This window comes from Chlamydotis macqueenii, chromosome 22 (genome assembly GCF_036417535.1).
Source record: "Chlamydotis macqueenii isolate bChlMac1 chromosome 22, bChlMac1.mat, whole genome shotgun sequence".
Classification (NCBI taxonomy): domain Eukaryota; kingdom Metazoa; phylum Chordata; class Aves; order Otidiformes; family Otididae; genus Chlamydotis; species Chlamydotis macqueenii.
This window is the reverse complement of record NC_141577.1, coordinates 4,099,033-4,122,825: the sequence shown is the minus strand read 5'-3', so window position 1 is coordinate 4,122,825 and position 23,793 is coordinate 4,099,033. Positions and strand designations below refer to the sequence as shown.

The window sequence follows — 23,793 nt, the reverse complement described above, 5'->3', positions numbered from 1 at the left end:
ACCGCAGCTGCAAGGTTACTCGGTTGGTTGTTTTTTAAGTTTTCGTTATAAAAGCTTTTGTTTTTGTTAGCGGTCAGCAGCCGCCACGGCGTTTCACAAACATAAACCGGCGCAGCCGCAGCCGCTCGCTCCCGCGGGCCGAGGCCCAGCCAAGGCCTTTCCCTCCGAGGCGGAGGTGTCGCGGCCGAAGGGCGCCCCGCGGGTGCGGGACCCCGCGGGTGCGGGACCCCGCGGCCGCCGCCTCGTCCCCCGGCCGCGCCCGGGCCCATTCGGGGCCCCTCTCGAGGCGGCGCGCGGCTCGCGCGGCCCCGCACACGACCGGGCGCGCTCGGCCTGCTCGTGCCGCGGCAGCGCGCGCTGTCACCACGGAGCCCCGGGGGTCGCCCGCCTCGGTGCTCCCCCCCCCCCCCCACCCCCCCCCACCCCCGGCGGCGCGGCACCGGCCGGCAGCGGGGAGCCCCGCAGCACTTCCCAGCCTGGCCAGGAGTGCGGGGCAGAGCGGGACAGCGGCCACGCGCCTGGGGGAGCGCGCGCGGCGCCGGGCTTGGCGAGGAGCGAGGAGGGAGGAGAGGGGCCGCGCGGAGCCCCGCAACGGAACGAGCGCGGCAGCGCGCCGCCGCCGCCGCCGCCGCCCCCGCGCCAGACGCGCGCCCCCGCAGGCCGAGGGCGTGGCCGCCGCCCCGTCGCCACGGTGACCGCTGGGAAGCCGTCGCGCCGAACAAGAGCAGGGCGCAGGCGCGGGGCCGCGTGCAGGCGCGGTGAGGGGCCGATGGCGCATTACAAGGTAGGGGGCGGGGGGGGGGGCGAGCCGGCGGCGGTGCGGGGTTGGCGCGGTTCGCCGTGCGGTCTGCGCGGAGGGGCAGGCCGCGGGCTGGCGGCGGCTCGGCCCTTCGTGCCGCCCCTGCGGCGGAGCGGGCGGCCGGCCCAGTCCAGCGAGCCGCCCCCGTAGCTGCGGCGGGGGGACCGGGGGGGCCGCCGCCGCCGCCGATCTGACCGTGTGGGCGTCCTCCCTCAGGCCGCGGACTCCAAGCGGGAGCAGTTCCGCCGGTACCTGGAGAAGTCGGGGGTGCTGGACACGCTCACCAAGGGTAAGCCTCCGGCCCGCGTCGTGCCGCCCGAGGGGCCCGCGGGCGGCTGTTCGGGCGCTTTTCCGGGCGGGGACCGGAGCCGGAGCCGTTCCCCTCGGGGCGTCCCGCTCCCGTGGCCGCCCCTCGGGCTGCCTCGGCGCTCCCCGCCGGCTCCCTCCGGCCTCGGCGAGCCGTCCTTCTTTCCCGGCAGCGTGCGGGGCGGCCGGCAGCGGAACTCGCCCGGAAAACTTGGTGCGGGAATCGAAAGCGGGTCCGAGCGGGGCAGCGAGGCCGTGCGCGCTGCGGGAGGGGAGGGGAGGGGGCCGGCGCGGACCCGTGTGAACCGCGGTGCGTTAGCTCCGTCCTGGCCGTTCGCGGGTCCGTTGCGCGCGAGGCGGTCGTTAGAGGCGCGGGGGGAGCAGGGAGGGGCGGGGGGTGCCGCTTCCCCTGGGAGCCGTTGGAGATCCCTCTTACTCGGCCGAAGTGCTTTTCTCTGCGCTCGCTTTTGGAAGCGGCTGAGTTTTCTGGGGGCCGTTGTTCTGCCGGAGCTCTCCAGAGACAGTAAATGCTTGAGGCAAAAAAGTCTGTAAAAAGACCCGTTCTCGGGTAGAGCTCGGCGCTTCTCCCGAAGCTAATGAACCCACAAGTTTTGCGAGAGTGGCGATCCGGAGCAGAACGGGGCCAGGGGTGATGTTAAACTTGATGCACGCCTTGGCTTTCTGTATGGCTTAGCATCTTTTAAATCCTTATGATGTCTTTTGGAGAGCCTTCCAACAGTACGTGGGGAAAACTTGCTAATGCTCCCGCTTGAAAAATGCTCTGGTTAAAGAGGGAGCAGCAGATCGAGGACGTCAAGCAAATAGGTGCCACGCTAAGGCTCTCGGCCTGGTGCGTGCGTACCGTTTGGTTTCTTTCTATTGCAGTAGTAAGTATCCTACGGGATGGCAAAACAAAGTCTCCCAAGCAGCGTGGCATGCTAATTTTATTTTTAACCTAGGTGTTTAGCTTAAAACCAGCCCAGCAGTGCGGTTTGGACATCTGAATCTGGGAGAAGGGCATCGAAGTATTTATAAAAGCAGACTTCTACAGCCGTGGGTGTGCCCTTGTGAGGAGGGGGGAGTGGTTGTGTTTGGGAACTTTCTGGGTATTCATGTGACAGAGTTCTCCAGCTATGCAGTTGGTGTGTGTACGGCTGGTTTTGTTGAAGCTGTCAAGGTGCTGCTGCTCGTGCCTGATCCTCTGACGCTCGGTTGGTCACTAGAGCCCCCATCTGTAAAGGTATCGGTGTCGCCTGCTGTGATGGTAGCCATTTAGTTTTGTAGCTGTAGGTGTTCAGTGGAGGTTCGCTTCTATGCTGAAAGTTACAGAAGTGCTGATGTTACCCCGTCATACGAAGATTTAGCTTAAGTGGAAGTAATGGTTTATAAAGGGAGAATCTCAAAATACTTAGAATTTAAATTTTGCCATTGAAAGCAAATACTGGGGCTGCGTGTGGAATATGTAAAAAATTGTCCAGGCTGTTTTGTGTTCTGTGCTGGAATAGCCAAAGACTGTGCTCAGGCAATCGACAAAACTTCTGTCCAGCTGCTTCCGGGTGTCTCTGTTCCCTCCTGTTCAGCAGACCTGTTCTTTATGCCACAGCATATGGGTGAAAATCCTTTTCAACAGAAAAATGTGCGTGCAACTTGTATGCCTTTTGACTGTTGGTACATGTTTTGAAAACTTGAGTTGCATGAGCTTCCTGCGATTGTTGAATATTTTCTATTTGCAGTGTTGGTAGCCTTATATGAAGAGCCAGAGAAACCAAATAGTGCACTGGAGTATCCTTTTTCTCCTCCGTGAATTGTTCATAGAGACTTGACGTGAAACAACAGTACTGCTTCTGACTCGTAGGTGAACTGGAGAGGCTTGTTTAGAAGACTTAAATTGAGAACGTGGCCTTTGTGGATGCGTTTTAGCTAATAATTGCTTTCTTACAAGCTAACAGCAAGTCTGACTGGATGCAAGAGTACGCTGGCAATTACGAAGTTAAGTTGTAGGTCATTAAAGAATGTCATGGACCTGCAGCATTAGATTTGAGCGCTTACAGTATCTGTGGCTTCTGAAGTTGGCTTCCTCACACTTGCTTTTTGTTTTAATAATACAAGAAGTGGGGGGGGGATAACATCTCTTGTTTCTTACTGTTTTTAAGCAGCCTCTCTTTTTGGCTTTGAGAATTTGTCCTGTGTGTACTGATATCTTGTTTTTTTTTTTTTTTTTTTTTTTTTTCCCCAAGGAATATACCCATGAACTTGAAAAGCTTTCTTATTTTTGTAGCTTTACCCTGTAGGATGAAAAGCACTGTAGTAATCTTAAGTGGGTTAATGCAATTTCGGTCACATGTATTGCAGCACTAACTTCATCATAAGTATTAAAACTAAAATGTGGAGATGCAAACTAACTGAAAAAACACTTAACGTCCAAATATCAGCTTTCTGAAGCATCATCTGGGAGCTTCAGCTCCTGAGAATCCAGAAGTAGAGGCACTTCGCTTGGAAGTGGCAGAGATGAAAGAAAAATATGAAGCTGTGTTGGAAGAAAATAAAAAACTGAAAACCAAGGTAAAAGTTTACTTAGTGTTCCTCGGTAGTTCCCTATCACATGACAAGACAAATACTTTAACACTTAGCATACAGCTAATTTTCTTCCATTAGAGTAACTGATAAACGTTGTTGCGTTGTTTAGTTTTGTGGCTGAGGAATACGGATAGAATTCATCATATTAAAGATTATTATTATTATTTTTTTTTGATGGGACACTTCTTACATTCTGTAACATAGGATAGTATTGCTAAACTAGGGGATTTATTTATTTAATGAAAGTATATGTTGTTGAGGCTAATCCCATGTCTTCAATCAGTCCTATCTGGATGTATTTAGCTTGTCTGACATTATGTAGCCCGTGCTTCCACAAGGGTTTTAAAAAAGAAAAAAGCTAACGTATGTATTAAAGGCTTTCAAAAGGCAAACTGAAGGAGGAGCATTATATATTAGCTTGTGCAACCTGGCACAGACCTGCACGTGGCAGGATGTTACCAGTGGAGGCACTCATATCCGTGTGGAACACTAATTTGCACTTATCAGTTAAAACAACCCTGGTATTCCTCTGCCTGCAACAACAGTGGATCCGAGGTGCTGGCTAGGCAGAGCCGTTCTTTAATGGGTGTACAGGCTGTCCGAAACAGCGCTGGGACGCGAACAGCTTCCCCTTACCAGGGGGCACTGACTGTAAACCTGACAACACTGAAGAAGGAAACCTTTGACATCCTCGTACGCTTTTGTGCCGCTACAAGGTTCCGTGCGTTTGTTGGAAGAGGATGGCTGCTGTTAAATGTGAACAACCCTATGGGCTCTTTCCTGGGAGACAATCACCCCACCATAGTTCTGGGAGAAGGAATTCTTGGGCGTTACCCCTTTGTATTTCTCATCCGGAGTGCCTTCTTGCTGTCCTAGTAATTCTCCTCCTTCTCTGTTACCCACTGTGAGTCCTTACAGCTACATTTGTTATTTCTTACTAGGAAATATGGCAAAGAGCAGAATTTTAGGGGGAGTAGCAATAGACCAGCAGTTCACTCGGCGTAGCCGACTTAAAAATGCAACCGATAGTAAGTAGACGCATGAAAGCAGAGTAACCTGGGTCTTTTGTTTAAAGAAGTCAAAACTTGTTCCAGGAAAGTAAGCCTTTCCATAATCATGTGCCTATTTGTGCTTTCAGCTTCTTCAGCTTTCAAATTATAACTCTTGCTTTACGTGTTTTCCAGTATTAATGTTTTTATTTTTTCCCTTTCGTTCCCCTACTGTCTTCTGTCCATCCTTCTGACATACTGTACAAGTTCACGTGGACAGAATGCAGGGAGAACACTACTGGCTAGCACGTTTTTTTTTTTTTTAGCAGTCCTCTAGCATAAAAGACATACCTTTAACTGCGCATTTATTGGAAGCTTGATTCATGTCCAAATAGGTGGTGTTCTTCTGTTGCATTCATCTGGGAAGATCTCTTCTTTTCCTTACATTTATTGGTCAGAATGTCAGGTATTTGGGTGGGACTGAGGGGCAAGAAGTCAACAGTTAGGTCCTTTGTGGAAAAGAAAACTGACTTTGGATTGTGTACTGGCCATCTTTTGTGGTAAAATCGACAAGAATGACAAAATGCTATTGTAGTGGTTCTTGTTAGCGGCATAGTGATAGCTGTAATTTAGTGTTGCTACGAGAAACACATGTGTATCTTATTTTTAAATGTATTTTGTTTATTTTTAAGTTACTCTGCAATTTGCAGGAGAGGGGAAGAATCTTAATTGAGAAAAATGGACAGGCAAATTTTGGAGACTCGGTGCTAATGCTTGAACTGTTTTTGAAGCTTGAGCTTATCTTTAATGTGACTGAGGTCCAGTAAACACCTTTGTGTTTCTTTGGGAATAACTTTACAAGTAAAGGTCGTACCTTAGTGCATAGTTGCCTAGGCTGTACTCTCCAGAAAGCACGATGAAAGCTGGACCGATGACAGGAAACGTTAGTTTGGGTACTGTTGCTAAAAGAACGACTGTTTCATTTAATTGTATTTCAGTGAAGTCAAGGCTTGTAAAGCACTGGTCATTATCAGTTGCTATTTGAGATGGAAAGTACTTTATGCAACCTAGAACAAGAAAAAGGGAAAAATCAAAGGCTATATGCTTGAAAGTGCATTTGAAAAGCCTGCTAGTTATAGCTGCGTGATAATACAACGTGACAAATCGCTGTTTTGAGAGAAGGGTTACTTTGTTGCCCGACTTGAAAATGGACTTGCATAAATATCAGTGATGGATTAAAATGCACAAAGTAAATGGAAGACATGCAGGCAAAGCGTTTTCCTACATTTCTTAATGTAGAAAAGTATCTCTGAAGTGTTGCAGCTAACTGAATTCCTCTCTTTAAATCCACAGCTGGCTCAATATGAACCACCTGAAGACGAGAAGCATGGTGAATAACAGTAGTTTCTCCTTTATGCTTTGACTTTAATAAAGGGCTTCCTGAGAAATGCAGTCTTTTTTTTTTTTTTTTTTTTTTTTTTTTTGGAGGGGGGGGAAGGTGAACTCTGAGTGTCTACTTTGTTACCTTCTTTTAAAGAAAGCTGTTCACTCACCATACTGCATTTTTTCTATTTCTGTGCAGCTGCAGCAGCAGCTCACGAGCTGAAGTATCCTGGCTTAAACTGGAGTGTAATTAGGTTAAGTGATGTTCATAGCGCAGTGTTGGAGATGCGGTACCTGCTGAGCTTAGACTCTTTCATTGGCATGAGGTGTCCGTATTTCCGTGCAGTTCATGTCTCTGATCCTGTTTCACAAACCAGGCCTTGGAGAGCTGATCCAGATCCTGCCTGGACAGTTCTGACCAGAACACAATATCCTTACTTGTAATGGATGTCCTGCAAAATCAGAGTGGTGACTGTAAGAGTACAATGCAGAGTTTTCTGCTTTCTGATTCGTCTCGTGAGGAAAAGAAAACCTAGGCAGGGCAGAAAACCCAAGGGGGGGCGGGATGTGGGGCTTGTGTGACCTGTGATTTCTAATTTCGCCTCCGTCTTCTAAGGCCCCTATTTCCCTGAATTGGGTTCATAGTTCTTCTGAAATGCAAAGTTGTCCTTTGCAAAAATAAATTAAAAAAAAAATTAATGAGCCCCATTTGTCTCCTATCCTAAAACTAGGTACTTTAAAGGCATAAATGAAAGTGGGAGGCCGGTGCAGCAGCTGTCTGTATGAGGTCTGCCGGCTGTTAGTTTAACGCCTTTGGTTCAGGGCTGAGCTTCGCAGCGCGTCTCAGGTGCGGTAGGACGGATCGGAACTTTTGCTAAAGGCAATGTACGAACAGAAACCGAGGACTGGTTGCTTACCTTACAACTCTACCTATTATTGATCTAAAGAGACCAGGAGAGAGCGAAGTGAAGGTGAAAGTGCTGTCTGAAGTCTTTTTAAAACAACGACAAAAAAACCCCCGTCCTGAACGAACAAACAAAAAACCCTGGGAAAAAAACCCAAACAGAAAGAAATACCCCGCTCTCTGCTACGAAGGCGAGAAGAAAGCTCGCTTGTGAGCTGGAAGATAAACCCAGCATTAAGGTGCGGCCTGTGGAAACAGGGAGGGTAACGCTGCGCGCTCTGCGTCACCCGGCTGAGCAGGTGCTGCGGGCGAGGGGAGGGAGGAGGGCGGGAGTAAAGGCACAGCAGGCGGGGCTGAGGGCGCCCCGGGGCCCGGACCGCTGGGCCGACAGGGACCGGCCCGCAGAGGGGGTGCGGGGCCGCTCTCCGCGGCGGGGCCCGGGGACGTCGCGTACCGGCTCCCGCGGCGCGCGGCCAGCCCCGCCCCGCCCCACCCGCGCGCCCGGGCCGCTGCTCGCCCCGCCCCGCCCCGCCCCGCCCCGCCTGCTCACGTGCGGCGGGCGCCGTCAGGTGACTCGGGGTCGTCTGACCGGAGCCATCCTACCTCGCTGCCTTCCTCAGCCAATCGGCGCCGCGGAGCTCGGTGCCAGCCAATCCGGGGAAGGCTGTGCGGCGTCGGGTTGGGTTGGACGAGCAGGCGGAGGCCCTGGGTCGGGCGCTGGAGGGCGGCAGGCTCGGGCGGACATGGCGCTGCAGTTCGGCGGGGCGGGCGCGGCGGAGGAGCCGGCGTTGGTGGGGGGTAGCTTCGGGACTGCGGACTCGTTCCCTAAGGACTTCGGCTACGGGGAGGAGGAGGAGGAGGCGGAGCTGGAGGGAGGCCCAGGGCCCGGCGGGCCCGGCGGCGGCGCGGGCGGGCCCGGCGGCGGCGCGGGCGGGGCGGACTCCAAGCCGCGGATCCTGCTTATGGGGCTGCGGCGCAGCGGGAAGTCCTCCATCCAGAAGGTGAGGGGCAGCCGGCGGCTCCCCTCCGGCGCCGAGCTCTTGTCTCCTTTCCGTGCGCTCTTTGGGCGATTTCTGCTTCTTAACGTGGCGAAGTTGGAGCGAAGGGAGGCTCCTGCTTAAAGGCACTTACTGCCCAGAACGGACTGCGATCGCCTGCCCTAGACAGGCGGGGTGTATTGCACAGCTTGTAGCCTTCCTGGTTCTTCGCTTTAACGCTTCAGAAATAAAAAGTGAAGATAGTGGTGTGAAGCTCACCGTGAAGCGTTTCCTTAGGGATGTGAAAGCGCCGTGAGCAGCGCAGGTGCGCGGTGTTTAGCTAGCGCTTCTGGTCGGAAGAAGTCTTGAGCTGTTGTTCTGCCTTTTGGTCCTTTGAAAGAGACTTCTGCTTTTGTATGAGCAGAAAGGCAGCCTCTGGTTTCCTTTAGTACGCTAGAGCGAGCAAACGAGAGTTGCTGATTGAGGAGGAAATAATACAGTTTTGGTGCCGTAGGGTTGTTGGTAGCTGTGAAGTCACTAGTGTTTTTTAATAAAAATAAGACAAAATTGTCTATTTTCATTTGCCACATAGATCAAGAGAAGTGTAGTGCTCAGAATGATCTTTGTTCCTCACTGCAAGTCCTGTATTTGCAGTCCCTATTACGACGTTTTTAGGTGGTATTTTTATGGGAAGGCATTACTAGTGAGATGCTTGGTTCTCAAGCTCCAGACTTAGGGGCCTCAAACTTCCTTCAAAAGAAAGTGTGCAGTCCTTCAGAGATTTCTGTAAAGGGCTTTGTGCAGAGACGCCTTCTCTGGACATTGCAGTATAGCAGGTATGAATCTGCTCCGTTTAGCCCTCCGAGGCAGACTGCGTGGCAGTCCGTAGAGGTACCAGACCAGTGAGTTCTGAACTGTAGCCTGAAGACTCCTGTCTTTTGCTTGTAGGCAAGGTTTGCAAAAGGCTCTGTATCTGTTAGTGAGAAATTTTTTCCATTGTGCAGTTCTGAAATACAGTGGCAGACTGGGCTGTCGTTGCTTTTCAGTCTTCCCGGTTATTCCCTGTTTAGGCCTGATGCCCCCACTGTATGTGCAAACGACTGGAAGTCCTTTTTCCAAGTCTTCAGTCGTGTGAACGGCACTCATTGCAGACTCTCATTAGAGATCTTACTGTATTATCCACAGTTGAAAAAAGTGAACCCTAAAAGCTAGAGAGAAGCAGTAACTCCGAATTGCAGCTAGATTTTAAAACTTTACAAATGACTTTATAGATGTAGCTTTTGGACTTTTTTTTTTTTTTTTCCCTATGACCGAGGTTGGTAGCATCGGTTCTCTGAGGACCCATTCAAGTAGTTGTACAGGAGAGGAACAGTGTGATGCTGAGTATGCAATAAGAAGACAAAGAACTTATCTTTTGCTATTCGGTTGTCGATCTGGCTTAGGAATTAGAAGCTGTGGTTCTGTTACCTGGGAGCTCGTTGTACTGCTGTCTGAGTGAACTAACTGTGACAGTCTGAAACACTCTTGGAGTATCAAGAAGTTTCTCCTCCATAGCATCCCTGCTTTTAGACCCGTCCAAAAATGGTCATAACCAGACCCAGCCCTTCTGTCCCAGCACTCGTTGATCACCTTGCCAGAGAGCAGGGGTATACATGACAAACATTGTATCAGGAAAAGTATTGGCTTTGTGTGAATCTAGAAATTATTAAACCATTCCAGCCTTCTACTGAGAGCAAATATTAACAGGAGGCCTCTCACAAAAGGAAAAAACAATGATGCTGGTGAGGAGGTCTTTTTTTTTTGTTCGGACAATTGGATTTTCCGTACTGGTTCAGTAGCGAATGTTCAGTAGCAAGTTGAGGATAGATGATTTTGGGAATGTGATGATTGCTTCAGTTTATAAAACACTTTTTTTTTTTGCAAACCTGTAACTTGCATAACTGGACTTACTGTACTGTCCTTACACAATAGGAACCTGGAAAGAGTTCAAACAGATTACCTGATTTGAGGTTTTTTGAGTGTGTGGGCCTTGGGGTTTTGTGTTCTTTTGGGTTTTTTTTTTTTTGGTCATAGTCACCAGACTTGCTGCTTTGCCTTCATAAGATTAGCATAAATTTATTTTTGGGGAAGGAATTTGTGTTTGTGGTAGAAACTAAAGCAGCGGCTTGTTTGGAGCTGCTGTAAACCCTTCAGTTATACCCTTTTTTTTTTTTTTTTTTGAATTGAATTGGGGGAGTAGGGAGTCAGAACCTGCTGTCATGCTTCTGTAGCAAATTCTAATACTTAGAAGATCTTACAGCAAGATGTAATGTAGTGCTCCTAACAACTAGTGAATTTCTTCAAAACCTGTCTGTCTTGTCTTCCTTTCACTGTACTTACCCTCTTCCTTTGTCACCCCAGCCCCTCAAGTCTCTCCTCTGTAAAAAAAGACAGCTGCTACTTCTGAGACCATCTCATTCATTATAGCAGCTTAAGAAATGCAGACAAATAAAGCAAAGATTCTGTAAAGTATGAAAATGACAAAGTGGTTGTACGTCCTAACTGCTGTTCTGGTTGGGAATACTTTGGAAGTTGCTTTTCATTGTTACCTGTGAAGCAGCTGTTTGCTTCCAGTTAGTGGATTCTCAACACAGTCTTGCAATACCGTACCTTTTCTCTCTCTTTCCAGGGACCTCCTTCCATCTGCCCGTGCAAATTCCTTTCTGGACATCAGGGCAATAGAAATAGTCTAATATTACCTCAAGATAAAAAAAAAGGGGTTTACTATGACTGGAAAAAAAAAATGGAGTTTGAAAACCCATTCTGCATTTGGACTTATAGGTAAAGCCGCCTGTGCAGAATGATCCTGTGCCGCAGTGAGGAGACTGGTTGTTGCCCGCTTTGGCTGTACAGACTTCGTTCAGGCCTGCTTCGTGGTGCCCTGGGACAACTCCCAGTGAAGGCTTCTTCCCTTTGGGTTGCTTGCACCATGAAGAGTCTTAGGAAATTTCTGGCTCTGGTTGTTGTTTCCCTTCTGAGGAAAAGGATGTAGACTTCTCAGATGTAAACCAGTTATTCGTGTTTGCAGACAAAGTGTCGAAAAAAAGGGAAACCATCCTAGATTTGTTACTTTCTCAGCAACTTGCAATTCCTGCATTAGATAGTCTTCTTGCAGTTTATAGGTGTTGCTACAATGTACCTGGTGAGGTGGCTCGCGGTGGCAGGTTACATGTGATCGTAAGCTCTGGTAGTAGGGATGTTGTAGAATGCTTGTCACGTCATGCACGGGATTATTGTTTAGTGGTCTGGTTGGTATGGATAAGGCCAGCATTTCAACTGGAAGTGAAATTGTGAATATGTCTGTTTTCTGATTTAAAAACACAAACAAAAAAACACCCAACCCAACACACACGTGCTTCCCTGGGGAGTCCATTCAAAATTTAAGGCAGAGGAAATGAACCTGTTGGACAAATTCAGCTCGCGAATCCAAGGAAGGGTAACTACTTGAAAACTGAGACAGAAATAGTGAGTTAAAAAAACACTCCGAAACAAACAAAGAAAACAGCAGTCCAAAAACATGGAGACGGTTCAGAAATACTGCATCAGGAGTGCGGCTTAACAGCTTAATTAAAAAATAAAACCAAGTGCTGCTGTAGAGAAGATATTGTAGAGAAAAGGTTGACATGCCAGGAAATTTTAAAAAATCCTGAAAGCTCAGAGATTGCGGCATGTCAGATGTGAATGGGAAATTCAGAGGGATTAAAAAAAAAAATCTGAAAGAGTGTACTGCTAAGAGTGTTCAAGCTGGCAGTGAAAAGTTCTTAAAATTTTAAAAGCAGGAAGTCGATGAGACTGTTGGATGTTGAAGGTGTAAAAGGAACACTTGGGAATGATAAAAGCCATAGCGAGGAAACTCAGGAGATTCTTAGAATTTTACTAGCTTTGTCTGCTCTGCCTGCATATGCCTTATCAAAATTGCTTGGCTTCACAGTTAGCTGTGTGCTTCCAAACAGATGCTTCCACAGCCTTTTTGTGTGTTTCACTGAAGCTGTGTAAACCGAGTAAGGGTGGAGGTAGATGCTAGGTGATAGAAATGAATTTTATCAAAACTATGTCCTAGTTTCCGTGTTAGTGTAAAACCCAGATGTTTTGGTGTAAAAAACCCACCAATCTGATGAAATGCACTGCTTTGGGAAGGAGGAGAAGGGGGGATGATGGCATTGCTTCTCAGAGACTCATCTGCTTTAAACTGGATTCCCTAATTCTGTCCTGCTCCCCGTGGGAGACGCTGAGCTCCAAAGAAGGAACATTGATTTCAGAATGCTTTAAAACTGTGCCGCAAATCCTGAGGAATTTCTACTCCTTGCAATATAGCCACTATGCATCTAGAACTGTTCTTACTTTTCCATACAAACGCCCTGTTGTTTAAAACCTCATTTAGATCCTGGCTTCCTCAAATGTTTGCCTTGAGGAACTGAATTCTTTTCCCTTGGTCTTAAAAATCTAGGCTGATGTACTACTTGGAACCTCACTAAACAATCCATTAACTATGCTGGGTGTGGAGCCTGTCTTGCAGTTTTTCTGACGGATTGTTGCGCTAGATCTCTTTAATGGATGACTTTTGTAACTGTGAAACATTAAAAAAAAATTACCAAGTGTTATATAGGAAACATCTTTCTTTTTGCACTCCTAGCATTCGACCACCTTACGTTTGTAGGAACTTCTGTGAGATATGGTTGAGTTGCTTTAGCACAGTGTTCGCTGTTGAAACAGACTGGTTTTGCTACAGGCTGCTTTGCTGTGGAGTAACGTGCTAATTCTGTTTGATCAGGGAAGGGCTAAAATCCCAGGGAGGCTTTTTGAGAACTAGCAGTGAGTATGTTTTTCATCACTGCAGCTAGCATGAAAGCGTTCATCATTTCTTTAGGGTACTTGAAAGGAGAGGGTCAGCAAACATAATTCAGTTGGTAATAGTCAGCAAACTACCTAGCTGTTCGAGTCTCTAAAATGGAGATGCTATTTTTGTACGCTTTTATTGTAGTTTAGTAACAGTCTGATGGCAGACTAAAAGCAAAGTTTCCTTCAGGAATTTCTAAGTTCTTAAAAGTTTACACAGTGGGTTTATACCAGATCTGAATTGGCTAATATAGCAGAATTTGAAAATACTGTGTTAGACTTGCAAGGAAGAAAAAGTAACTGGGATCTAGTTAGGAAGTAGTGTTATTTAGACTTGTGAAAATGTTTAACTGTATTCAGTTGCTTGGTTCTGGTTGAGGGTAGGTTATTTCCTTAGCTGATGCAGGAAGCTGTCTCATTTACCAAAAGGAAACTGTACACTTTAGAATGGACAAATCTATTTGTAAGATTCAAGTCGCAGAACTTTTACCAATCTCTTCTAATAAGGTAAAGTCAAGACTATTATTTGTGTTCTTTTAACAGGTGGTGTTTCACAAAATGTCTCCCAACGAGACTCTGTTCTTGGAAAGTACCAACAAGATCTACAAAGATGATATTTCCAACAGTTCATTTGTGAATTTCCAAATATGGGATTTTCCTGGACAGATGGACTTTTTTGATCCGACATTTGATTATGAGATGATCTTCAGAGGAACAGGTGCTCTAATATATGTTATTGATGCCCAGGTAAATACAAATCACTAAGAATCACAGAGAAGTTTTCTTTTTGCTTTGTGTGCAAGAGGAATGATCAAGAAGCTAATAATTTATATTTTTAGACAAGTTCGTAAAACATCTGAGCGCTGGCAGACCTAACTTTTGGTGTGTGGTTTTTAGTTTTATGAAGTGCCTGGAACATACGCTCCCAGTGCAGAGAGTGGAAAGGGGCGAGTACTCTGAACTTACCTTTTCTACAATAACCTGCTGTGCTAGATGGTCTGAATTATCCCTTCTCTCTGCTGTTGGCTACTGTGGAGTTCATTTAATAACAGCACACTTCTGACCTCAGTTCAAGTGCTGGTACTACTGAGTATCTAGTAGCTTCTAATGAACTTAGGAGCTGCACTGTGGGAGATTACCTGGTTATTAGAACCATCTCGGAGATCACTGCCACGACAAAGTGTAACCTGCCTTTTGCTCTGAAGCCTAGTTTTGGGTTGCTTGTACAGCTAATGTAACTTAATTTACATAACAGAATCTATGCTACTTGGATTTCTGACATTCCAAGGTATTCTCTTCTCCCATACTTCTGTTTAGTTACAGAAGTGAAGTAAAGTTCTTGCACTGAAGTATTTTGTCCTTGTGCAGAATGGAATAGTTATCGGAGGTAAAACCATTCACTCCTGCCAAAACTGATTTACAGGATGACTACATGGAAGCTTTAACAAGACTCCACATTACAGTTTCAAAAGCCTACAAGGTCAACCCAGAAATGAACTTTGAAGTTTTTATTCATAAAGTCGATGGTTTGTCGGATGACCATAAAATAGAAACTCAGAGGGATATTCATCAGAGGGCTAACGATGACCTTACGGATGCAGGGCTTGAAAAACTTCACCTTAGGTGAGTTAACGATTCTGGCGTATATGATTGTACTGTTGCTGATGTGCACACAGACTAACGGCTTCTGGATGTAGACTGGAGCAAGGCCTTGTTAATACTGCACAAACTCTTGTTATAAAATACACTGCTGAATTTATGGCCGAGCCTCAGCTGTTAGGCTGACTAAAATAAGGCAGGCTACTGTGTCAGATTCCAATCAACAGATTTATTCATAAACTTACTGATAATTCAAGGTCCTTTTGCATGCCTTTCATCCAGCATAACAGGCCGAATTTGTACACGTTGCCTAGAGGGGCAGGAGAAGGAGAGAGGAAGCTGCCTGCCCCCTCTAGTCCTGGCTAGCGCTGACTTTTCAGTGTGGTTGGTTTTCAAAGCTTAGTCTCTTAATTGATATTTGGCTTGCTTTTTAAGGTGTCTTCTACTGACACCTTTAAGTCGAGCTACCTTTTTTTTTCTGGTTTTACTGCTGTTTTGATTCTTGTTGAGCCTTTAAGTATTGCCAGTATCTCTCAGTGTTAGTGTGAACAGAGTGGAAGGCCAGGAATAGGACTTGAAGAAATCTAGTTGAATGTTTAACACCTTTGTGATGAGCAATCCACAGGCTAAGTGTGTCGTGAAAGCATATTCAAATTCTTCTTTCTGTTCTTCGGTCTCCTGGGGATGAGGGAAGTCTGTTTCATGTTTACTTCAGTCGCTCAGAAATCAGGTTTTTTTTTTTGTGCAGTGGCCAGGTATATTTGTGCTGAATGTTAGAAAACATAGCTTTACCATTTCTATTGCAATTCTGAAATACTCTTGAATCTTTGTTCTTTTTTCTTCCTTTTCCCTCTCTCCTCATCTCAGCTTTTATTTGACCAGTATCTATGACCATTCAATATTTGAAGCCTTCAGTAAAGTGGTACAGAAGCTCATTCCGCAGTTGCCAACGCTGGAAAATCTACTAAATATCTTTATATCAGTAAGTGTTAATCTAACAGAACTTTGAGTGAAATACATGTAATGGTAAAGCAAGTCCTTCTGCTAAGGAATGCTGGCTAGATCTGCCCTGACAGAGCATAGTTTGGCTGGTTGTAACTGTTCATACAGAAATTTTCTGCCAGCATGATACACTGATCAGCCTGCTAAGGCACTTAGGAGTCCAGTGTAGCTATACTGGCAAGAGAATTTTTCATAAAATGAACTTGGCTTGAACTAAACTGTCTATTTCATGTGGCCTGTGAGACTTTTGCCCTTATTCTTTTAGTGTTTCTTACAGAATTTGTGACATAGAAATGTGCTGCTGTGTACTTCAAATCAAATAAGGTATCACTCTAGAGACAAGGCTGAAGTAGCTTGCCTCATTTAAGTTATGTCTGTGAGGCTGTTGCAGGCATGTGGAGAACGTGGAAGAAAACAGTTGCGATCGAGAGGAACTGTGCAGGTCGGATGTGTCAGCCCAAGCTACTGTGTAATGCTCGTTTCCTGTGTTGGCAGAGGACTGTCTGTAATAACCTGTCCCAGTGGATAAAGGGCACGTTAATGCTCCCCCTGCTCAGTGCCATGATACGGTGCGTGGCCCTGATGCCAGAAGCGTTGTCTGGATGTTCTCAGGACGCTGTCTTGGGTATTCAGACTAGCCAGGAAGAAGTAATAAGGAATGCTTCTGGTGCATAAATAGAAATTAAGCTTTGCCACAAATCCATAGTGTATATGTGATAACTTGCTTAACAGCAGAAGGCTTCTGAACTTAGTATGGGCACGCGCGCTTTGCCAAAGGGCTTGGTTACAAATGGGATAGTACAATTGGCTTGGCGCTTTCCATAACCCGTAACGTGATACTCATGGAGTCATAAGTTTAGAAAGCTGAGTTGATTTGCTCTGCATGTTAAACTACACGGCAACTGCCTCACACAGAACTGAACTGCCAAGATACCACAAGTGTAAAATTTAAGTGTCAGCATACTACTATGAAGTAACTCGTCTCTGATCCTGGTCAGTCAGGTAGATGTGAATGTGTGGCTCTTCTGGAGTTAACAGAACCACAGAAGAGCAAAATTGCTGAATTTGGGTTTTGGAAGCATAGTAAAATGTAGCCTTAAGTATGATCTGGTAAATAATTAACTAAAAAGAATTCTAACCCAATCCTAAGCTTTATTTTTGTCAACTCTAAGGGGATGTTGATGTGTTCTGTGGCAACAAAGGTACTGTATTTATAAACTATATGCTCTAAATCTTGATTCTGTCTTAAGGCTCTAAATTGGTTATGTTTAAACAGTTTCCTGCTATCGAGAATGTGAAAGCGTATGAATTCTACTTGAGATTTTAAAAATGCAGTTATTTTAAAAATTGATCCAAATTCTTTCTCTTTCTGAAGAATTCAGGCATTGAAAAAGCTTTTCTCTTCGATGTAGTCAGCAAAATCTACATCGCAACAGACAGTTCCCCTGTGGACATGCAATCATATGAGTTGTGCTGTGACATGATTGATGTAGTGATAGATGTTTCCTGTATATATGGGTAAGTGATGAATGCTCTTAGGAAAAAAGTCCTTAAAACTTGTAGTATCGATTGCAAACTGTGCAAGCGGTGCTCTGTCATCCAGCAAGGTGCTGTCGGTCCACCAAGAGCACGTTGGTTCTGTCAGTGACTAGTGAAGCCAAATGATCTGGCAGCTGGATCGAGCGTTTATACGCAGCTTGTTTCCCTCCACTCATGGCCTTAGCCAGCCATCTGACATTTGTACAAGTCTTTAATGGAAAATACGAATACTGCTGTGTCTCGTTTGGCACGGTGGGTGCGAGTATGTTAACACCTGCAAAGAACTGGGGTCGATAGCGTGCCGTAGCTCGTAAGCGTAACTTGCAGTCACATTGCTTTGAGACTCGCCGCTATTTGAACAGAACAGCTTTTGCGAGGTCAGCTCGGTTCTTGCCGACTTTCTCTGAGGGATGCGTATAGTGCTTGTTTCTCACAATTCATGGCTGAATTACACTGCACAATGGATTCTTGAAGTGGCTGTGGAGAAGCGGTAACTTATTTTAGAACTGTGATTGATGCCTGGAAAATACAGTGCTGCCAAGAAGTACCGCAGCATTTAGTAGTGTCTCTCCTGGTGGGTCGACCCGGGGTTGTGTAACTGTTTTGGGTTTTTTTGTTTTTTTTGTTTTTTTTTTCCAGGGGTGAGTGCTTCGAAATAGCTTGCAATACATCTTTTGCTTCTGCAGTAATTTAACTAACACTAATAACTTGCAGATAGAAAGCAGCATCCTAATCTTTTCTTGTAAATGCAGGCTGGTTTGATACCAAAAGAATGCATGCTGATAGCTTCCTCTTAGCTGCGCATCAAGGACAGATAGTAGCTAGTGAAGGCCTCTACTCTGTTTAGGTCTAGCTTTTCTGAGAAGCTTAGGATAGTATTAAGACCTGTATTGCAGGTTCTTCACTTGCACACCGTTCGGTATTATTCTTTTAACTGCATTTAACAGAAACTTGTCTTGAAGTGACATGTGCCTGCCTACTAGATTATGTCTTGGGTTAACTCTCTTTTTTTCTTTCTTAGGTTAAAGGAAGATGGTACTGGAAGTGCTTATGATAAAGAGTCAATGGCAATTATCAAGCTCAATAACACAACAGTTCTGTACTTAAAGGAAGTAACAAAGTTTTTGGCATTAGTTTGCATTCTTAGAGAAGAGAGTTTTGAGCGCAAAGGTAAGGGCTGCCCCTCGTTGAATGTCTTTTATCTGATATTTTTTATCAACTTCAAAATATTAATATGATTTTCCAAGTCACCTTGATTTTTGTGTAACTAAATTTGTTTTAATTTCTTCTGGGAGGAATTTTCTCCTTTCCTACAGATATGTATGGAGAGGTCTTATGAGGTTCTTGTGAATCACTGCTTTAATCGCTGTGCTCTTGCTGAAATGACTCATGTAGCTAGCGTGGCCTGTGTCACTGGCATCTGCTATCGTGGAACATACAGGATGCAGTAATGCTGCTTGTGTTCTGCTTGACAGCTGCTGTTTTCTGAATTGCCATATTCTCTATCACGGATTGCAGTGATGTAATTTTTTTTTTAACATATGACTGAAGAAATCAACAGTGGTAGGCTCATACGGTATGCGATGGGAACTTAGAACAAAGTGTTTAATACATCGCTGCTCTAACCAACAATATAGTTATTTGGACGTGTAGGAGATGAATAAATGGCCCTGCGTATGCTACGGGGTAGAAATGACAGCGTAGGCCCTAACTTCAAAGTATTTCACTTAAATGGTTCAGCACTTACCTTGGCATTTTAAAGAGAAAAAGCAGATGTATTCTTTTAATAACTGTGCTGTATTTGTTTAATAACTGTGCTGTATTTGATCTGAAAGTTTTTCTCACCCCAGTTAGGATATATGTCGATGACAAAGTGCAAGATAACATTCAAGTGATGGGCGTGCTGTACTAGCATGTTTTTGGGGGGTAGAGTCTTGTGTTGTCCCCTCAACTGCTGTTTAGTTATGCCTTCCAAATAAGTATCCTTTTTTTTTTTTTTTTTTTTTTTCTTCTCCCTAAAAACTGAGACAGTCTAAATAAATACCGGCATCAGTAAAACTTGGCTAAATCTTCTGAATCCAAATTCGTACTAAAACAAGTCACAAAATAGCTGTTGGTTAAATGAAACATTTTATATTTATTTTGAAGCTTTGTCGATTATGGAAATGTGCCAAGCTGAGCACGGTTTTTCCTCTCCCCTCCCTTTCCTTCTTGACAGGTCTGATAGACTACAATTTTCATTGCTTCCGCAAAGCCATTCATGAAGTCTTTGAAGTAGGTGTGGCCTCCCACAGAATCTGCAACCATCAATCAAGCGCCTCAAATATGAAAGCAGTGACTCACAATGGCACACCTAGGAACGCAGTCTAGAGGCAAACTAAAGACCTTGGATAGACTTGCCAGCTCTTCACTCCAAAGTTTTGTGGAACAAGAGAAGAGTAGTCTGAAAGCCTGAAGTATGTTTCACGGGAGAAGAGTGGCGCTAACTGTGGAACAGCAGCTTGTAACGCATGTTGGACAACTGAAGCTACTGTAAAAATACTTTGAGGCCAGTGGAGTTAGAAATGCCAGTCTGAAACCGGCTTTACTGCAAGCGCAGTGGCTCTTCAGTTTGGAGTCCCGTTTTAACAGTCTGTCTCTGACTGATTGCCCGGTCAAAACTTACAAATGATTGGGTTGAGTTTCGTGTGGAACACTGAACAGTCACTTACTCAGCTTTTTTTTTTTTTTATAATTAACCTGTAGAATATCCACTTTTGCTTAACTTTACCCTTGTGTCATGCAACAAAAAAAAAAAAAAAGGGGGGACAAAAAAAGGAGGGGAAAAAAAAAAAAGGTGGTACTCAGGCTTTTTGTTTGGTGAGGCTGGTCTTACAAATCATTCCATAAAGTAGTTCTTGCTCTCGACAGTGTGCTCAGAGTATTCTCGTGAAGTCTGTACTCGTTAAGTGGATTCAAGGTAGAGCTCTGTTCTAGTGATTCTGTGTTCGCTTGGAGAGCTGACCTGGAGCTTCATTTTAAGAGATCGTGATACTTTGCTTTCAGACCATGCTTCTTGGTATGCTCCCTTTGATGGAAGCGAAGTATTAAAACCAGAAATAAACTACTTGCTCTCTTTTGCGAAAACATGGATGTCATAAATCTGTGTGATTAATCCTATTCCCAAAACAACTGCATGGCTAACTAAACTGAAATGTCTGCCATCTGTTGGAATAAAGCAGCCACTTTCAGCTACTCCCAAGCAAAGAAATGACAAACTTACAGACTTTTAGTGGTGGATCTCTCTCTACCCTCTGACAGATAATCAAGACAGTTCCTAGGAAAATGTCTGAGGGTGTTATCCTTGCATGGCAATTAAATATCAGTGTGCCACAACCTACTAATAATACTGGACGTTGAAAGCGCGTTGATTCTGTACTGTGGCAAACATCGTTTGTCGCCATGCAATCCGAATAGAATAGCGTTTTTCCTGATTTAGTGAATGCTGGCTTTCATACTATGGGAGGTATATCTGATTTTTTAAAACCTAATTTATTGGTATTACTACTGCAGGCGTCATACTGTACATCAGCTTTGCTACGCAGTAAGCTCAGCTACTGGCCTGTAAAGATCTTGCCTCTTTTCACCCGTCCCTATGTGTGTATAGGTGTTGCGAAGCCACTGGACCAACTGACTATACAAGTGCCACTATAAACGTTTCTGCAAGAAGATCTGTAACTGTAAGTGATCTCTGTATTTATGTGGTCAGAAATAACCACGGGATTGCTTCTGTGCTTCTAGAATGGATTTTCATTGAACTATGTAAAAATGAATATACATGCATTAACATTAGGGTGTATGCACATACTGCGTAAATGTTTCTCCTATGTTTTAAAGGTGTTGTATCATGCTGAATACATAAAGGATCTGCTACAAAAGTTACCACAGTCAGCAGGAGACTCGGGGAGTTCAAGTGCTCTAGTTCAATTCTCTTGATAGCAGTTGTACTTCTGAACCTAAGCTGAGCCCCTTGGTTGGGTTGGTTGTTTTTTTTTTTTTTTTTTGGTTTGTTGTTTTTTTTTTTAAGGAAGTGCTGCGGGCTTGTAAGATTGGGTTTGGTAGCTTGCAAACTCTATCACAATGTCCTAGTACTCAGAGTGAGAGGAGAAGTAATTGGCAAGATCACAGGAAGGAAGAAATCATTCCCATTTGTGCAGCAAGTTTTCCATGTTCTAAGTACATGTGTATGTTCCTCTCTTTGTCTTCACTCTCTACGTGATTTTGTGCTAATAAAATGAAAAAAGGTCAAACTGTAACACTGTTTCTGTTAGAGGGTGAGATGCTTCAACAAAAGTCTATGAAGGCCTATATGGTTAAGCAAATTTTTAAAAGCTGTGTTATCTTCACAGTATTTTTTAAAAAAGGTAAATATCACCTTCCCATGTGGGGCTTTAAAAACTGGTCAGCCTTAGCTTTCCTCTCTCTCAAGGAAGAGCTGACTCCAAACTGAACACGCAATTTTCAGAAGATTATTCTAGACTTTAAAGGCATATAAATGAGGAAGTGACTTGTTATCTTCTTTTGATTTATGGTGAGCCTTAGGCTGCTTTCTGAAATTCTGTCTTCTGATGTGCATGTTGTGGTGGTTTTTTGGTGGTGGTTTTTTTTTTTTTTCAGTATCGCTCTACTCTTTAATGATTGCATTTACTAAATGTTAATGGTAGCATCTCAAAACAGAATACTGATTATTTTTACTATTACCCAAACAATGTTAACTTTAAAAGCTAAATTTGTCTCTAGTAAGGGGCATGGTATTTCTTTAGTTTACTAAAAGTAGTCTTCACGTCCTTCCTAACATGAATAAATTCAAGTCAGATGCTGCTATTCAAGTAGAAGTGTTACTTAACCTGTTGCTCTTTCAGCAGGCAGTTTTTGGTTTCTGCTGTAATCTTTATGCTGCCAGAGACGGAGAGGCAAAGATAGGAATCATGCTTTCTGTTCTCCCTTGCGCAGGGACCCGTCTCCCCTTCCTGTGCTGGCCTGCTGCACGGAGACATCCTGTTAGAGATAAGGCGAGGCGGCATCACAGTCTCTCCAATAAAAGGACTGAAACTGTAAAGGAGAACATCAACTAGTGCTTCACCTTTCCGCGTTTTTTTTTCCTCTGAACCTCTAGCGGTACAGATCTCTGCAGTATTTTTTTTTTTTCTGTTGTAAACAACTGAGGATGTCTGCTTCTAAAGAGAAAAAAGGTGCAGAGGGCGGAGAGTTGGGGGGGGAAAAGACTACGGCAGTCCCTTGCAAGGTACCTTTCCAGGCTTTGAGGTGTCTGGCACCCACCCCCCTGGCTGGGGCCGCCGTTGACAGTCGTGCCCGCTGCAGCACGGGAAAGGGAAGGAGGGAAGGCCAAGCCTGGGAGGAGGGGGCAGAGTCATAAAAGATGGAGGCTGGCTGCTGTCCTGAAGATTTAAATCTGCCTATCGCTTGGCTGGAAGGGGAACAGGGCCTCCCTCCCTTCTCTCAGCCCTCACCGAAAGTCACGCGTGACCGAGTCACTCACTTCGTATCTGGCGCGTGGAGCGGGGAATGCCTTCGCGGCGGGAAGGGGAGCGCAGGCAGACCTCTGTTCGCGCGGCGGCCTGCGGCGTACGGCCGTCCCTCCGAGGCACCTCGTCCCCGCCCTGAGAAGAGGCGGCGGTGGCGGGCGCTGTCGCAGCTCCCGCCCGGGAGCTGGGCCGGGCCGGGCCGGGCCGGGCCGAGGCGCCCGGAGCGCGGTCTCGTCCCGCGGTGTCTGCCCCAGGCAGCAGGGGGCGCCCAAATGGCGCGAAGGCACCTGTCGCTGCGCTTCCGGGCGGCGCGGGCGTTTTCCCGCCTTTCCGTTGTTTTCCGCGGCGGGAAGGAGCCGTGGCGCGAGGGCGGGCGCCGCCATTGCTCACCTGAGGCGAATGGCGCTCACGCAGCTGCCGTCCGTGCCTGGCCCGGCGCGGATCAGCGCCTGCCGAGCTGCCGAAGGCTGGGATGTTCCGTCCGGTGCTCGCAGGAACGGGAACGGGAGGGGCTGCCGGGCGGTCCCGCTGCGGTCCCGCCTGGCGCCACGGTGCGTGTGCTCTTTTTCAGGAAAGGTTTTGCGTTCCCGTGCGTGCGGGGCAGCGCGGTTCCTCTGGCCGGGAGTGCCCGCCCGCGGTAGGTGGCACTCTCGTTCCGTGCCTGGAGCCGTCTTCGCTTTCGGCCTCAAGCGGGACACACACGCGTCCCCGTGCTGGGGCAGAGCAGGGCAAGCTCAGAGTTTTTCCGTGAAGATGGAGGTAACTTGTAGAGCAGCTGAGGAAAACTGTCATCTTTAAACTTTTCTGTTTTGTCAAGTGCTGTTGCTGTATCCCAGGTAAAGTGTTTTCTTTTCTTTTTTTTTTTCTTCCTTTATATTTCCTCTGACTCCTACCGTGCCTATATAGCCATCTTCTCTCTTCCTTTCCTTTTCCCACCGCTTTCCCTTCCCGGTACTGGTTTCTACCCTGAGAGTTGGAAATGGGTAGCAGAAGAGAAGTGTCCTGTAAAAAGGAGTGCTAAAGGTGCCTTTTCTAAATGCTGGAGTGTGTTTTGAGGCAAGTTACGTTTGTTAACGTTATCTTTATGTTGTCTGGAGGGGTAGGATGTTGTCCTCCTGTCAGTTCGTTCAAGTGCACAATAAATGTTTTTTGCCCAGTCAACCAAAATTACAAGTTCAGGGTTTTTTTTTCCCCTGTTGTATTACGAACGGAGTATTTCTCCATGTCTAGAACTAGTAAGGTGTTTCTTTATTTTCAGCGTGACTGTTCACCTGGTTTCTGCAACAACGTGATATCCTGTTTGACTTCAGCGTTCGTC

General features: G+C 45.9%; 2 protein-coding genes across 3 annotated transcripts; both read left to right on the top strand.

Annotated features, from left to right (window-relative positions):
• Positions 1 to 641: 641 nt before the first annotated feature.
• Positions 642 to 6,123, top strand: MYCBP (MYC binding protein). 2 transcript variants are annotated; one of them, XM_086764956.1, is made up of 6 exons: positions 642 to 784; positions 1,016 to 1,088; positions 2,839 to 2,887; positions 3,538 to 3,667; positions 4,399 to 4,586; positions 6,025 to 6,123. In XM_086764956.1, exons 1-6 carry the CDS (start codon positions 770 to 772, stop codon positions 6,092 to 6,094), a joined length of 525 nt encoding a protein of 174 aa, XP_086621082.1. In that variant the 5' UTR covers positions 642 to 769; the 3' UTR covers positions 6,095 to 6,123. The 2 variants fall into 2 exon arrangements, with proteins under 2 accessions (XP_086621082.1, XP_086621083.1); XM_086764957.1 differs by lacking the exon at positions 4,399 to 4,586 and having other exon boundaries at positions 645 to 784.
• A 1,578-nt stretch (positions 6,124 to 7,701) lies between these two features.
• Positions 7,702 to 21,245, top strand: RRAGC (Ras related GTP binding C). The gene is made up of 7 exons (XM_010126922.2): positions 7,702 to 7,959; positions 13,354 to 13,557; positions 14,234 to 14,433; positions 15,277 to 15,391; positions 16,787 to 16,929; positions 17,972 to 18,120; positions 19,169 to 21,245. Exons 1-7 carry the CDS (start codon positions 7,702 to 7,704, stop codon positions 19,318 to 19,320), a joined length of 1,221 nt encoding a protein of 406 aa, XP_010125224.2. The 3' UTR covers positions 19,321 to 21,245.
• Positions 21,246 to 23,793: the final 2,548 nt, after the last annotated feature.